This window comes from Chiloscyllium punctatum, chromosome 36, assembly GCF_047496795.1.
Source record: "Chiloscyllium punctatum isolate Juve2018m chromosome 36, sChiPun1.3, whole genome shotgun sequence".
Taxonomy (NCBI): Eukaryota; Metazoa; Chordata; class Chondrichthyes; order Orectolobiformes; family Hemiscylliidae; genus Chiloscyllium; species Chiloscyllium punctatum.
In genome coordinates, this window is record NC_092774.1 from 8,650,195 (window position 1) to 8,668,000 (window position 17,806).

Sequence of the window (17,806 nt, forward strand, 5' to 3'; positions counted from 1 at the left end):
CATATACTTACAAGCATGTTTTTGTGCATGTGAATGAGAGAGAAAGTGTGTGGGGGGGGGGGGCGGGGAGAGAAGGGGAGAGTGTGTGAGTACCTGTGAGAGTGTCTGCGTGCGTGCTTGATAGTGTGTGGGCGAGTTTGATGGAGTGTTTGCCTGTGAGATGATGCATGTTTGAATGTGCATGTGTAGATGCATGTGTTTGTGTGTGTCTGAGAGAAAGCATGTGCCTGAGAGAGAGCATGTTCATAAGAGAAGGTCTGTGTGAGTGTGCGAGAGTGCGTATAAGGGTGTACAGTGTAGTGGCGTCCCTTGTAGTGCGACATGAACCCAACATCCCGGTTCAGGTCGTTCTCATGGATACTGAATTCAGTGATCAGCCTCTGCTGGACTATTCTGTGTTGTTATGCATCCAAAGTCTGTCTTGGAGGATGGTCACCCGAAGATCCAAAGCAGAATATACTTCACGGGTGAAGTATTCTCCGACTGAGAGGGAGCATCCCTGTTAGGCGATTGCTCACAGTGTTCATTTATTGGTTGTCTTTGCATCCGCGTGGCCTCGCCATTATACTATCAAGAGGGCAAACTAGCCTGCAGCATATGAGAGCGGCAATGCTGGCCGAATCACATGAGTAACTGCCGCATACGTGATGGGTGGTGGCCCAACGTTTAATTATATTATCCATGTCAACGCTCTGACACGTCATGCAGTGGTATGCTTTGGAGTCGTGTTCAATGTCATCCTGAAGGCTGGGCATTTTGTTGCGATCAATGGTTTGTTTATACAAACCTGTGATGACAACCACTGCAAGACGTGTCAGAATGTCACAATGGATACTATCACCACAAGTGGGGACACCACCCACCTGGTGCGTGGCAGATATTCATGCGACTTAGCCAAAATTGTCTACCTCAAGTGTTGCAAGCCGGGAACCCTGTGGCATCATATATTGGCGGGACTACGCGAATGCTAAGAGAATGGGTGAATCGAACCACACAACCATTTCCAGATGGGGAGCTCCCTTCCAGGCGTCGAAGACTTCAGCGGTCAAGGAAGATCAGCCTCGGATCTTCAGGTGACTATGCCTCATGTGACACGGAAAAATGCAGAGTTGTCGAGAAGAGGCTGATAGCCAATTTCGATATTAATGAGGACATCGTCAAAAGGGTTCGTGGTTCATGTCACACCACAGGGTACTCCCCTATATTGTACATCCCGATACAGACACTCACACACAAGCAAATCAGCATATACACAAACTTGAACACAGGATCACACACGGAAAATCACACAGATCCTCCCTCACGCACACGCTCTCTCAATAACACTCACACACCCATTCACACTCAAACACATGTGCGCATCTTCTCACAGGCATATACTCTATCACCAACACGCACACACTGCATCAAGAGCGCACACGCACACGCATACGTATACACACACACACTTTCTCCCTCTCCCACACACACATGTTTTCTGTCTCTCTCTCGCTCACACCCATGCATACGTACATGTAAGTCTATGGGTTGAAATTATATTTGCAGATTTGTCTTTGCAAGTTTATTCTATTTTGTTCAAAAAACACACATCTGTAGGCAATCAGTTCATGTGGTATTTGAAACTTCCTACTTTGGAAATCAAAATAGTCGGATTTAAGGTTGGGATACAGATAGACATTAACCAAACACATTTAATGTCTTTTCTGAGGTGTCACTTTTTTCTAAAAAAACCTTAATTTATATCGGGACTGTGACGTGAAAGCAGTTCTGGGATATACATATCAATATTCGAAACCTGTATCCTCATTGTAAGTGATTAAAGACTTAACAGCGACCTGATTTTGTGCAATCCGTCGCATCAGTCGTTTGACACTTTGATCTTTTATTATAAATGCTGTGTTCTATGATCCTGCCACACTAGCTACCTTACGAAGGAGCAGCTGACCAAAAGCTAGTCCTTCCGAATAAACTTGTTGGATTGCAACCTGCTGTTGTGCGATTTTTTTTGACATTATGATATAATTATTCTGACTGGACTCGACTGACAAGCCTACCTGCGGCTTACATGAATTAAGCTACCACTTAGTTAAATGATATTAATGAGTTTCCAAAACCTATGATTCAAACAATCATTATTTGATTGTCACGCTCTGCGTCACTAATTGTTGAGAAATACAACTATTAACAGTCAGTCATTCTTAAGATAACTCACTCCTTTCTACTGTTTGATTTTTACTCATTACTTCATCACAGCACCTTAACATCAATCTCGTAAGATCTCATCTACTTACCGATTTCCTGTCTGACATGTTATCAAAAACTTTCAAATGTTCGAAAATACATTGCACACAGTGGTTGTACCTTATTAGTGCTAAAATTAGCATCCACAAAACGAATTCCAATGGGTTTGCCAAACATTAATTCCCTTTTATAACTTCATTTTGAGTCATCTCAATCATATCATTATTTCAAAATGTCTACTTATCGTCTCCTTCATTATATGACGCAGCGTTTTCCTTATAACCAACATTCAACATGTCTTTGATCCTGTTTTCTTATCCCACTCTTCTTAAATAGTTGGGTTGTTTGCCCTTCTTTCTAAACCTCAGGAACCATTCCGGAATTTCTCGAATTTCCAAGGATAACCATCAGTGCAATCACTGTCTCTCCCCACATCATTCAAGATTCTGGAATGGAGTCCATTTGGTCGAGCAATTTATCAATCTTTATTAAAATATGTTTTCTGTTCTCATTTGCTAAATGGTTTTCATGCTCTGGTATCAGATACCATGCTTCTCAGATGTCATTCATCATTGGTAAACCGTTATTTCAAACTGTTGAGCTTTAGATATAGAAGGATTTACGACAGCAAAACCGTACAATGCAAAGCTTTAACTAATTTCACAACTAAAGAGACGAAACAATTGGGAACATCGCAGAGAAGGGCTGAGAGTTCCTCAAATTAGGCAAAAGACATAAGCTCATGTTTTGAAATCGGGAATCCATTTGATGGAGAAATTAAAACACTTGGAAGGGGGCTTTCAATTTGCAGGTTGCTATTCTCAGTGTACGTATGTGCAATTCTGCAACATTCCAATGTTACACAGATGGCATGAAATAGTGAGTAATTAGGTTTGTTCGCCAGACTGAAACGACGGTACATGTTGAAAATTAATTAACACTCTCGAGATTCTGAAGTATTATAAATTAGAGACCTTTTGTTTGTGTCACGGAGCTCAAGTGAGAAGTTTTGTGATTTCCATTAGCTTATAACAAGTGATGCATGGCCCAGCGAGTGGCCCTTTCTATGCCATTTATTATCCAGCTCTTGCTGCTATTGGTGTCCCTGGTAAGTTACAGATTCCAAACATTTGTTTTTTAATTGCAAGAAAATCTTTTGTATTAAATCTCAGGAATGTCGTTTCTTCTGATCTTCACTCCTGAAGGAATTGAGCGCAGGTTTCTACACATGTGTCAAAGATGAGCTTTCCTCGAATGCACCCTCTGCAGTGCACAGCAACATTCTATCCCAAATGTAATATTGAGCAATTATGGAACAACTGGTTGTTACAACATTGAGTTTTGAATTTTAATATGTAGCATTGCCTGAATATTAATCAGAATAACTGCACAAAATTAAATTCACTTGCAATGCTGGAACTTACTGGTGTATGGAATAATGCGCTGTTGTTGCGTTCGATATTCTTATGCACAGATTACATGATAATCCCAAGGAAAATCATTGCAGGTAGGTCATTATTTTAAAGATCAAAAGTATATCTAGTGATTACTCAGATCCGTTCAATAATACTTTGCAACTTCCCCCAGCCAACCTGCTGGCGATCGTCATACTATTGCGAGGACGTTGTGGACTCTCTGGGTGCACCACCTATTACTTGGTGGGGATAGCAGTGAGTGATTTTCTTGTGATCATCACTGGGTGCATCCTGAATCGGATCGGTGGCATTTACTTCCGACACAGCACACTGTCCACGACCACTGCCTGCGCAGTTAGCACCGTGATGATCTATACCAGTCGAGATGGCTCAGTCTGGCTGACTGTGGCATTCACCATCGACCGTTTCGTGGCCATATGCTGCCAGAGTATGAAGACCAGATATTGCACTGAGAAAACTGCATCACTGTTCATTGGAGTGGTTTGTGTCCTAAGCTGTATCAAGAACCTGCCTTCATACTATGTCTACCAGCCCTTGTACATTGTGGACGGGATTTCCTGGTTCTGTGACTTCAGAGACACGTACTATAACTCACCTGCATGGAAATCCTATGACTGGCTGAATCACATCTTGACGCCTATTCTCCCGTTCCTTCTTATTCTACTGCTCAATGCCATGACTGTCAGATATATCTTGGTGGCCAGCAGTGCCCGAAGGAGGCTTCGGGGCTTGGCGAGCCACGGAGACTCAGAAATGGCCAACCGCAAGAGGTCCATCATACTGCTCTTCACTATCTCGCTCAGTTTCCTCCTTCTATGGGTCACCTATGTCGGGCGCTTCCTCTATGTGCGGGTTACAGGTGAGGCATATTTCAGTGGCTTAGATTTCACTGACCCACAGTTTATTCTCCAAGAAACGACGAACATGCTGCAAATATTAAGTTCCTGCAACAATGTCTTCATTTATGCAATATCCCAGAACAAATTCCGAGATGAACTGAAGAAGGTGATGTTGTCTCCCTTCACAACTCTCGCTGTGTGCAAATAGTTATTTCATGTGTTCCATCGATCAGAGTGACTCAGTGGTAAAATATTCTCTCCTACTAAAAACTAAATAATGTTTGTGTGTTTCGTGCTTCACTACCGGAGATATGACCAGTCCCTTTTCCAGCCTTTACATTGCCTGTTATTAAGACAAACGGAAAATAAAAACCAGCCGAAGAAATGTTTTTTTTATGGATGTGAGTCGAAACTGTGTTCTATGCCTGTGATAACTGCCCTATACTTCTAGTGGTCTCGGCTAAGTCATTTGGTAATTATCTATTTTGCTACTTCCCTCCTTCCCTCTCGGTCGCCATTCCGTCCTTCCTTCCTTCTTTCTTCTCCATCATTTGTGTCTCAGGATTATTGCGTCTATTTATTTGAATCGCTCACGTTGCCTTTTACTTTGACATAGATCCGATGAACAGCTCATTACATCCTCAAAAATGTTCTCGACAGTTTTCATGTTCTCACTGCATCATTCAATCCATGCCTCTCCTGCTAAAGCTCAGATTTACTTTTTGCAGCTCCAGAGAGCTCGGCGCCTCCACCCCGTCCCAGCCTCTACACACCAAACCTTGACATGCAGACAAATATTCTGAACCTAAAGACAAATGTAACGCTCGTTCCTTTAACCACAAGGAAATTAATGTTATTTTCATGATTTCCCAACATTGCGTTTTGAACAATATTCTAAAAAGCAAACAGAAACGATGCTTTGCTTGTGCTGCAGACAATCAACACACCTGCCACGTCCTGACTGTTATTCCTCTCCTTTCCCTCTGTGAATATTCTTAATGGACTAAGGACAAATCTGGTGGTGAATTCGGAAAAAAAGAAGTGTCCACTTTCAATCAGAGAAATTTAATATTTCTGGTATTTATTCTGCAATGAAAACAATATTATCATGAGGACGAACAATTGCTCCTCAATTCCAGCTATTGTGGACATCTACATTGTTATATATCTGTTTTAAATCACACTAATCATTTAATTTTTTTTCAAAAATGTGTGTCATACATTCTTAGGAAGCGAACATGTCCACCAAGTTTCTTGCGTATTATTCATGCTGCAATAGGGCTAGGATTTATAGAAGTTTCAACATTCGTGCGAAATGAAAATGAAATGCAACAGGAGAATTGAACATGTCCCTTTAATTTACCATGGTCGTATCAGTGAGAGCACGGGTAACTGGAGCTGAGTCCACAAAACAAATCAGCAATGACCTTATTATATGGTGGAGCAAGCTCAAGGCGTCGAAGCGCCTATTTCTGCTTCTAATTCTTATGTTCCTATCACAGTCAACTGGGACACGTAGTATTCTGATGAAGAGTCACCGGAACCAAAATCTTAACTCTGCTTTCTCCCAACAGCTGCTGCCACACCTGCTGAGTTTCGCCAGCAACTTGAGTTTAGTTTCAGATCTTCAGCATGCACAGCACATTATTTTATTGTTATGGTACAAACAGTAATATGAAATACCAATTAACGATTGTTCTGATCTAATGTTTGAAAGTTCTGTACATGAAGTGGACTTTGACAAAACACTTTTTTTGTTTGCATATCTCGATGAGTTGGCAATTTACACGACTTTAATCTTTACTGTGTTGCATCTGTATGCTGCACAGTACAGTTTGTTTCAACACCGAACACCGACAGGTCTGCGTTATTCTGGACCTGTGAATCGAGAACATGTCATTTTGGAGCTGTTATCATGAAGGTGCAATGGCAATACGCAACAACCCACAACGTGTTTAACGTTGTCCAGGCTGATCCAGTGTCTCATTATAAGAATCCTGTGACAGGTCTTTGTATCTCAAACAGGATACTGCAATTCCCTGTTTTGCTAGATTTTGCTGGAACAAAACGAGTTTCTGAATTTTCTATCGCACGTCATTCCTGTAACAAGAAAAACATTTTGGAACACCATGAAGATGCAAAATAAATTTGTTGTTTTCTGTTGTCGAGATTGACGGCATTCCTTTCAATAATAGGTTTATGCCAATTAAAGTGTTGTGTCCGAATGATAAGTATCAGCTATCACCTTGAATTCGGGAACCACATTAGACCCACTCCTGATCTCACTGTTTGCCTCGACGCTCCGAGAGGTTTTGTACACAGTCAGCCCAGTTCTGAGTCTCTGCGGGACTCAGTGCGCAGTAATACACTGCAGAGTCTGTTCGTTCTGTTTTCAAAACTTTCAGCTGCATTGTGCGGTTCACATGGTCAAAGTCCTAGGAGAGCTTGTCTGGTAGAAAACTCGTTTTCTGGCTATATTGGTTTGACTGCAGCAGAACATTCATGGAGCCGTTGGAAGGTTGACGGTACCAGAACAGAGCAGATTGCTGTTTATTGTAGAGTCCTTACAGAACAACAGGACATCATCACCCTCGTTTACTGTGATTACAGACGAAGTTTGTGAGACAGAATCGCCACGACAAAGTCCTGTAAGAGCCAAGAATGATAGAAATTTAATGAGGCACTTCAACATTCTTATCTCATATAATCAGCCCGTTTACCTTCATCAACAACCCGAGAAAACAAATCAGGGAATTTGGACTGGGATCAATTTCATATGAGGAGATCATTCCCCATTTCATCTCCCACAACGTGAAAGGAAAACTGAAATATGTTGGTGAATATAAAACACTCCGTTCTGTCGAATCATCTCAATGGCCTCAATCCTGCCTGAATTTCCAGTCTAACAATTCCACTGCCATTCATTCACGTAAATTTGCTATTTTCTCTCGAAATCTGCTCATTGTTGGGGCAAGTTTAGACCTAGATGATTTTATTTGGGAGAATATATTGTTGCTTCAGTATCACCTAAATTGGTCGAGTAAACGTAAGTCCCAGCAGAGAGATGACACACATAAGGAGACAAGTTTTCAACGTACCAGTGAGAAGACCTGTAGTTGTGAGGAGTAAAGAAAGAGCTCCAGGTGACATGTTTGCAGAGAGTTTGTGGTGAATGTTAGCAGAACTGGCTGAAGATAAAATGGTTTTCGTCAAGAGTAGGATAATTTAGGTTGAGTAAGTTTCGGATCTCTTCTCGTTGGATCATTGTTGCTCAAAGCATCAGATGATAGCCAATGAGCTACAGGCTCCTTTATTACTCAATTCCGCCTATCAGCTTCAAACTCTTTTGAGCCCCACTTCATATGTGAGAAAGGAACAAAGTTCTGAAGAATGTTTAGTAGACCCGAAAAGTACACTCAGCTTTTTCTTCACAGTTGGTGCCAGACCTGCTGAGTTTCTCTAGTTATTGCTGTTTTTGTATCGGATTTCAAGCAACCGCTGTTCTTTGTTATTTTTGTCGAACCAACTGTTGTAATTAGAGCCATTGACCGTGAGGTCCTTCATTGGGTTTTGAAACTTGGACCAGTCACGGACCCCTGGGCCATGGGTATAAACAGCAGATTTTGAATCTCCTCCCGTCAAGGACTGACTCCAAGCTGGATGGCCACGGTCAGTGTACTCTCCATATTTAAATGAAGGGTAACTTGGCGATGGAATATCAGCATCTGTGCAGTTATTTCAGGCGCAAAGTAAACTTGTTCACTTACAAGCAGGGTTCCGGACAGAAATTAAACAAAATATTGTCCCATAACGATTATTATTTCTGTAAGAAAATATAGAACATAAAATTAGTTCATGTTGTTTGAGTATCAGAAGTGTTGTACCCCATTTAACAAAGCTGCTCTGGGATGAATGGGTCTGGGTGATTCTGCTGCTATACTGAGGGAACGAAACAAACGAATTAATACACTTTCAATGTATGTAACAGGGGAATCGAATGTTGCTTCTAATGCACTTACTGGCATGATCCATTCTAACTGATTTTGTATAACTTCACTTTGTGTCATCGTAAACATGGTTTCTGGGTATCAGAAACACTGCAGTGCATCAAACACAGGGCTCACCGCCAGATTGCCTCAGGCTAACACATTTTATGAAGTAACAAAAGACCTTCTGGTGAAGTTCCCTCAGTTGAATGGGGATGGTGAAAGGGCAAGACGTACATGTCAACACAACTTCCAAATCCTCACCGAAGCGAATGCACGTTTGCCAGGTTTTCAAGTGATACAAAAATAAATGGGCAGGTAATTTCTGATGATGATCAAAGAGGCTATAAAAGACCAAAGTACAGACTGTTTCAGTAGGTGTGAGTATAGCTTACTCTGATGAGGTCTGCAGGAAATTTACAGGACCAGGAAATAGACAATTTATAAGTGGGGTAAAACCAAGTCATGAATTTTCATCAAACATTCTCTAGATGATGGCACAGTGGTTTAAGGGTAACCACTGCTGTCTCATTGTACGAAAGACCCAAGTTTGATTTCAGCCTCAGGTTGCTGTCAGTATGGGGTTTGCACATTCTCCCTGAGTCTGAATAGGTTTCCTGTGGGTGTTCTGGTTTCTGGCCACAGTCAAACATTGGGCAGGTTAGGTAAATTAGACATAGGAGATGCAGGGTAGTGTGGGTCTGGATATTATGTTCATCAGAGGCTCGATGGACCGAATGGAATGCATCCACACAGCAGGATGCTATATTTAGATGGAGTAATGACTGACCTTTTTAATGCCTTTGTCTGTGGGATTTGGCGCCGCCGGCGGCCAGCGTTTATTGCATATCACTAGTTGTCCTTGTGAAGGTGAGGGTGAGATGAACCGCTGCAGCTCACTTGCTCTGGGTTGACGTACAATGCCATTAAGGAAAGAATTCCAGGATTCTGCCAAATCGACAGTGAAAAAAACATCAATGTATATCCAAGTCAGGATGGTGACTGCATTGGAAGGGAACTTGAAAGTGGTGGTGTTCTCACATATCTCCTGGCCATTGTCCTTATTGATGGAAGTGGTGGTCGGTTTGGAATGCGTGTCTTAGGAGCTTTGGGAAACGTCTGCGTTGCATCGGTGGTTCAGGGAGTGGATGGATGTGGAAGTAAATCCAATCAAGCGGCTGCTTTGTCCTGAATGGTGTCAAGTTCCTTGGAAGCTGTTTCGACCGTACTCATCTGGGCAAGTAGAGAGTATTCCAGGCAAACCCTTGACTTCTGCAATGTAGATAGTGGCAGGCTTTGGGGAGTCAGGAGATATGTTAATCATTACAGAACCTTTAGTCTCTGACCTGCTCTTGTAACCATTGTGCTAATTTATTGGATCCAGTTCAGGCTTTGGTTATTAAAGCCTCCAGGATTTTGACAGTAGGGAATTCAGTGATTCTAACAACATATTTCCTTCAAGTTTACTACAATTCTGATTCAACCTTATCTATAATCTCTTTGCAACAAGCTTGCTATTTTTCACGTTCTTCCATTTCGTCTTCAACATTTTCTCACCATTCTGCCCTCTGAGAGTATTATGACTTTATCTCTCTACCGTCCCTTTTCTCTAATAATGTTTCTGACTTGCAAATATATCCTTATTTCACCACCAACCTCATATCCGATTGCCATCACTTGTGACAATCTTTAAATTTTGCTGTTCCATACTTTCTCCTGCAGTTTACTCTCATTTCCATTGTCTCTCATTTTGGAGGACAGAAGTAGTAACACTGATTCTTCAAATTCAGCGTAACAGGACTCCCCACTCTCTACAAGTTTTAGTAAAGCCTCACCCTCTCTTTGTAACACTGTGCCCTCATTGCACAGAGGTAGGTGGCTGAGTCATTAAGTCTGGCGTCTTTCACTGTCAGGATACTGCTCTTGTAGTCTCCACTGATTGAAGCGGTAATTCTCTCGGATGAAGCATCTTCCCTTTTGGCCATCACCAGATGCTGGGGTGGCTGATTCGGGAGCTGTCTGTACCAACGCACTGTGTTAAATGATGTGGCAAAGGAGCAATTCATGGACACAATTCCCACTTCAGTAACAACCATCCTCAGAGGATGTTTCTTCACTTCGCCTTCTCCAATTCCCTCCTTGGATATCACTTTGGAAAACAGCAGGAGGAGACTGCAAATTCGAAACATCATCAGATTGCAAGAACAGTGGTGAAAACAATTGTCCACGACGCTTTGTTGAGGAACTGCAGTTAATTCTAACGTTTATATGAGTAAGTAACTAGAAAGAATGCACGTCTCCCGTTAAACTCCGAACGCCTCCCTGTTTGAGTTGTAGAAGAAGCTGAGTCTCAGTGAATGTTACCGTAACAAGCCTCTCATACTGACATCGCTCACACAGTCTGAAAGATCATTCCTCCTCCAGGCCTCTTTCTCGATATTTATCATGGATTCGCACTGACATCTAGTGGTGTTTCTAAGTAATTGCACTGTTCAAATTTCCTCTCGAATTGCGTGTCACAGGATATGGCTAAAAAAATGATGCATCTTCATCCCCCGTTATAACACTGTGAACAGGTGACACTCTGCATTTCTAATTCATGTGGAGCATCCACCGATTTCAGACTATGTTTGCCCTGCACTATGACTAAGTCTCTATTCCACAAGGAAAATTCGCAATGAATGAAGCAGCAAAATCGAAATATGCTGTTCCTTGTAAGATTTATTGTAAGATCTATCATAACTGGAGTTGGTTAGCTTTACTGTGTCACATTGTATACATAACCCCTGTATTGATATCAGATCCCTTGCAGTGTGTCAAATTTACGGCTAATGCCACACTGTCACGCATTATTTGAGGTAGATGTAAGCATTCCCAGCCGCGCCCACACAAGTTAACCAAATGTGTTAAAGAGAAAGAATACACACTGTGGTAAAGTCTCGCTCATTTGAATGGGAATGGTGAAACAGCAGAGATTCATGTTAATGCACCAACTAAATTCTGATTTAAGTGAATGTACCACTGTCATGTTTACAGATGACACAAACATAAATGGGAAGGGAAATAGTGATGATGATTTAAACAGTCTTAAAGAAGACGACGTTACGAGCAGTTTCAGTGAGTGTGACTATACAAAACCCTGGCGAGATCTCTAGGATATTTGCATTGCCAGGAAATGAACAATTTCTGAGTGGTGCATTACCGAATCATGAATTCTCAGGAAGCATTCTTCTGATGATGGCACGGTAGCTCAGTGTTTCGCACTGCTGTCTCCCAGCAGCAATCAGCTGGGTTCCATTTCAGTCTCAGGCAAGAGCCTGCGTGAAGTTTGCACATTTTCCCTCTCTCAGCATGAATATCCTATCGGTGCGGTTGAATCCTCCCACAGTCCAAAAATGGATAAAGCAGGTAAGTTAGCAATAGGAGATGCCGGGTTAGAATGGATCAGGGTGTGATGCACTTCAGAGATTCAATAAGCCGAATGCCATGCAGTCATACTGGAGGGACATCATGCTTAGATTGTGGAACTTTTTTTTATTATTTATTTTATGAGACGTGGGCATCATTGGCTGACCAGCCTTTATTGACAATTCCTAGTTGCCCTTGGAAAGGTGGTGGTGAGTTGTCTTCTTGAACCGTTACACTTCACCTGGTTTGGGTTGACCCACAATGCCACAGAGGAAATTTCAGGATACTGACCCAGATACAGCGACAAAGTATATTTCCAAATCAGGATGGTGAGTAGCTTGGACGGGAACTTGAAGTGGTCGTCTTCCCATTCATCAGCTGACTCTTTTCCTTTCAAATGGATTTGGTCATGAGTTTGGAAGGTGTTGTGTGAGGATCTTAGCTAAACTTCTGCAGTGCATCTTTTAGGTAATACACACTGAGCATTGATGTTGGAAGCAATGGATACTTGGGAATGCTGTGCTAATCAAGCTGGTTGATTTGTCACAGATGGTGTCGAGAATCCTAAGAATTGTTGGGGCTGCACTCATCCAGACACGTAAGGAGCATTCCATCACAAACCTGACTTGTGCATTGTAGATGGTGGACAGGCTTTGTGGAGACAGCAAGTAAGTTACTAGTAGTGAAAACATCCTCTCCATGTCCACTCTATTCAGGTTTCCCATTATTCTATAAGTTTCAATCAGATTCCCCAATCTCCTTCTAAACTCCTTCGAGTAGAGACCGAGAGGCTTCAACCAACTCTCATAAAACAAGCACTTCTTCCTGGGATCATTCTTGCAAACCTCCTCTGAACCCCGTCCAAGGTCAGCACATCTTTCCATCGAAATGAGGCCGAAAAGTGTTCGCAACATTCCAAAATGTTGTCTCACTAGAGCCATATATAGCCTCGGGTATACACCCCTGCTCTTGCCTTGTAGCCCTCTCAAAATGAATGCTGATACTGTATTTGCCTTCCCAACTGCAAACTCATACAGCACTGAAATGATCAAGTCCCACTCATTAAATTGTTAAGCTTAATATTTGAGTGTGTGTGTGTGTGTGCGTGTATGTGCAGCTTAGTGCATATTATACCTGTGTGCTTGCAAGTGTGCCTTTATTTTTCTATCAGTTTGTGTGTCCATCTACGTGTTCTTGTATGTGCATCTCTTGTTCTGTCTGTCGATTTTTTTGTTTCTCTCCCTTTGTGTATGGCTGTGTATGGTTGTGTTTCTATGTGTGTCTATCATTGTGCTCTTCTGTCTGTGCGTTCATTTCTGCAAGCAGTGGGAGAAATATGGGTAGAGTTTGGATTAACCAAAAGCGTCTTTGACTGTTGCTCTCTTCTGGTTGAAATAACACAAATAACACAACGCCACCACCTGCTGGCGAATCGATGCTACTACACAAGCGATGGATTTATGCGAAGGCGGCTTTTTTAAGGCTCCTCTTGGGAATTTTCAGGGGAGCGGAGCTAAACTTGAAGGCCATAGCTGAAAAATAAGGAGCCGTAATTCAAAACAGAGATGAGACGAGGCGATTCTGAGGCAGTTAAATTCATGGCACCATAGTTTGCACTGCTGCAGAGTGAGGGAGAAAGAAGCATAGAAATGCTATAGTTATCACAGATTTAACTGTAAGGGAAACAGATCGGTTTTTTTGTGGCCGCAAACGAGAGTCCAGGATGGTTTGTTCATTCTCTGGTGCTGACGTCCTGGATGTCTCAGAGCAGTTGCAGGACATTCTGGCGGAGTAGGGAAAACAGCCAGTGGTCATGGCAAACGTTGGTACTGACGACACAGGTTTAAAAAGAGATGAGATCCTAGGAATAGAATACAAAGAACCATGTATAAAATTGAAGTGTAGTATGTAAAGGTAGTTACATCAGGATTACTGCCAGTGCCATGAACTAGTCAGAGTAAAAACAGCAGAAAAATATGATGATCCCTTGGCTGAAAAGATGGTGTGAGGGAGAGGGTATCAGATTAGTAGGCAATTGGGATCGTTTCTGGGGTAGGTGGGACCTTAAAAGCTGAACTTGTTGCACCTGGGCAGGTCCAGGATTGATGACCTTGGGGATCGACTTAATTAGACGAGTTGAGGCGGTTTAAACTAGTGTGGCATGGGAATGCGAACCGGGGTAGAGCAGCAGGTGGAGAAATTAAGGGAGTTGTACAAACCATGGAAAATATGATAACGAACAACAACAGGTGGGGTAATGCTGCTGAAAAGAGCAGGGAAGATATCAGAAATCTATATGTTCCAATGTGAGAAGTATAATAGGCAAGATAAATGAACTTAGGGCATTTGGTTAGAACTTGGAATTGTGACATTATTGCAATTACAGAGACCTGACTGAAAGCGAGACAGGATTGGAGCATCTGAATATCCCAGGAATTAAATGTTTCAGGTGTGATGGAAGGGGAGACAAAAGGAATGGGGGGAAATTACATTACTAGTAAAGGAGGATCAGACAGCTGCACTGAAGGACAATACGTGAGAGAACTCATTTAGCGAGACAATATAGATAGAACTCAAGAGTAGGAAAGCTGAAATCACATGCTGGAGGTAATCTATATGTGTTCCCAAAGCCAGCGGGAGATAGAAGAGACATTATGTAGAATGACTTTGGTAAGAAGTACAAGCTGCAAGGTTTTTGTGGTGGTTGACTTTAACTTACTTTATATTGACTGAGACTGGCATTGTGCTTGGGGCTTGTATGGGAAGAATTTGTAAAGACCATTCAGGAAGGTATTTTTGACACAGCATTCAAACAGTCCAAGTAGGGAAGAGGTTATTTTGGATCCGGTTTTGGGAATTAAGTCTGGCCAAGTGAGCATTGTGGGATGAATATTCATAAGATACTCATGGATAGGGATAACAGCAGTCCTCGAGTAAAGATGTTAAATTTTGGAAAGGTGAACTACAGCAACATTAGGCAGGAAATGGAGAAATTTGACTGGAGTCAACTATTTATGAGTAAATCCCCATCAGATATATGGAAGTATTTCAAATGGCACTTTATAAAATTTCAGGAGTTGAACGTGCCTGCGAGAATGAAGGAGAGAAATGGAAAGTTACATGAAACTTTCATGATAAGGGGTGATATGACCTCAGTCACAATGAAAAAGTAAGCATACATAAGGTCTAACAGGATGGGAACTGATGGTGACTGGAACTTTACAAGGAAAGTAGAAAAGAATTTAAACAAGGAATTGGAAGGCCTGAAAGGGCTCATGAAAAGTCGTTAGGAAACAGGAAAAAGGAAAATTCCATGGCAATTGTAGAATTTTCGAAGAAGCCAGAGGGTAGCCATGGAAAGGGTTGGCCCACTCCAGGAGAAAGGAGTAAATCTACGTGTGGAGCAGAAGAGGTAGGTGAGGTCTGAAACTACCATTTTGTGCCGTTATTTACGAAAGGGAAGGAATTAGTAGAGTCTGATCTTAGGGAAGGTACTTTACATTGCAAGTTACTATTAAAAAGGAAGACATGCTCTGTGCCTTAAAAATATAATTAAGGTAGATAGGTCTTCAGGTTTTCATGGGATCTAAGCCAGAAACTTGAGGGAGGCAAATAAGCAAATTGCTGGAGCATTGACAGACATCTTCATATCCTTTTGGCTATAGGTGAAGTCCCAGAGTAGTGCAGAACGGTTAATGCTGTCCCGTTGTTTAAGAAGGGTAGCAGGGATAATCCAGGAAATTACAGGCATGTGAGCCTCACGTCAGTGGTACAGACATTATTGGAAAACATTCTCAGGGAAAGGATCTGTACGCATTCAGAAGCAATTGGACTTATTAGTGATGCACAGCACGGTTTTGTGCAGGGGAGATTGAGCCTCACTAACTTGTTTGAGTTATTTGAGGAGGAAATTAAGATGACTGATGAAAGAAATGCGTTGATGTTGTCGACAGGGACGTAAGTAAAGTATTTCACTCACACGCTCATGACAGACTGGTACAAACATTGAAGTCACACGGCATCAGAGTGAGCTGGCAAGATGGACACAGAACTGGCTTAGTAATAGGAGACAGATGGTAGTAGAGGAAGGCTGCTTTTCCGAATGGAGGTTTGCGACTAGTGATGCTCCAAGTGGATCAATGCAGGGACCTCTGCTGATCGTGGTCTACATCCATAGAACATGGAACATTACAGCGCAGTACAGGCCCTTCGGCCCTCGATGTTGCGCCGTCCTCTGTCATATTAATCTGAAGCCCATCCAACCTACAGTATTCCATGCACGTCCATTTGCCCGGCCAATGACGACTTAAATGCACATAAACCTGGCGAATCTACTACCGATGCAGGAAAAGCTTTCCATATCCTTGCTACTCTTTATGTAAAGAAACTACCTCTGCCATCTGTCTTATACCTATCTTCCCTCACTTTAAAGTTGTGTCCCCTCGTGTTTGCTGTCCCCATACTTGGAAAAAGGCTCTCTCTCTCTCCACCCTATCTAAACCTCTGATTATCTTGTATGTCTCTATTAAGTCACCTCTCAACCTTCTTCTAACGAGAACAGCCTCAAGGCCCTCAGCCTTTCCTCATAAGACATTCCTTCCATACCAGGAAACGTCCTAGTAAATCTCCTCTGCACCCTTTCCAAAGCTTCCACATCCTTCTAATAATGCAGTGACCAGAATTGTACACAATACCCCAAGTGTGGCCGTACCAGAGCTTTGTACAGCTACAACATAACCTCCTGGTTCTGGAACTCAGTCCCTCTATTAATAAAGACCAAAACACTGCATGCCTTCTTAACAACCCTGTCAATCTGGGTGGCAACTTTCAGGGATCTGTGTACATAGACACCGAAATCTCTCTGCTCACCTGCACTCACAAGAATCTTACCATTAGCCCAGTACTTTGCATTCTGATTACTCCAGCCAAAGTGTATCACCTCACATCTGTCCACATTAAACTCCATTTGCCACCTCTCAGACCAGCTCTTCATCCTATGTATGTCTCTCTGCAACCTGCTACATCCTTCGTCACTATCCACAACTCCACCGACCTTACTGTTGTCCGCAAATTTACTAACCCACCCTTCTAAGCCCTCATCCATGTCATTTATAAAAATGACGATCAGCAGTGGACCCAACACCGACCCTTGCGTCACGCCGCGAGTAACTGGACACCAAGTTGAACAAGTTTCATCAACTTCACCCTCTGTTTTCTTTCAGCAAGCCAATTACTGATCAAAACTGCTATGTCTCCCACAATCCCACTCCTCCGCATTTTGTATAATAGACTACCGTGGGGAACCTTATCGAACGTCTTGCTGAAATCCATATACACCATCTACCTGTTTGGTCACTTTGCCAAAAAACTCAATAAGATTCGTTAGGCACGACCTACACTTCACAAAACCGTGTTGACTATGCCTGATCAGATTATTCTTTTCTCGATGCTTATCAATACCGTCTCTTAGAACCTTTTCCAGCACTTTACCAACAACTGAAGTGAGACTCACTGATCTGTAATTACCAGGGTTGTCTCTACTATCCTTTTTGAAGAAGGGAACCACGTTTGCTATCCTCCAGTCCTCAGGCACTATTCCTGTAGACAATGATGATTTGAAGAGCAATACCAAAGACTCGGCAATCTCTTCTCTTGCTTCCCAGAGGATCCTAGGATAGATCCCATCCGGCCAAGGGGACTTGTCTATTTTCACACTCTGCAGTATTTCTAATACCTCTTCCTTGTGAACCTCAATGTCTTCTAGTCTAGATGCAAGTATCTCTGTATCTTCCTCGTCGATATTTTCATTTTCTATAGTGAAAATGTTGGCGAGGAAGATGATTTGAAGGAAAACGTAGCTTGTCTAATAAATAATTTCGACGAGCATACAAAGATT

General features: G+C 42.3%; 1 protein-coding gene across 1 annotated transcript; it reads left to right on the plus strand.

Moving 5' to 3' along the window:
- Positions 1–964: 964 nt before the first annotated feature.
- LOC140459967 (C-C chemokine receptor type 1-like) lies at positions 965–4,724 on the plus strand. The gene is made up of 3 exons (XM_072554391.1): positions 965–1,191; positions 2,785–2,816; positions 3,829–4,724. The coding sequence occupies exons 1-3, from the start codon at positions 965–967 to the stop codon at positions 4,722–4,724; spliced, it is 1,155 nt and encodes a 384-aa protein (XP_072410492.1).
- The last annotated feature ends 13,082 nt before the right edge of the window (positions 4,725–17,806 follow it).

Excerpts from the sequence above, each read along its gene's own strand:
- LOC140459967 (XM_072554391.1), top strand. The coding sequence starts at position 965 with ATGCTAAGAGAATGGGTGAATCGAACCACACAACCATTTCCAGATGGG. Across the intron at positions 1,192-2,784 it reads GGTTCATGTCACACCACAGG|ATACCATGCTTCTCAGATGT; the intron begins GTACTCCCCTAT and ends CTCTGGTATCAG. Across the intron at positions 2,817-3,828 it reads TCAGATGTCATTCATCATTG|CCAACCTGCTGGCGATCGTC; the intron begins GTAAACCGTTAT and ends AACTTCCCCCAG.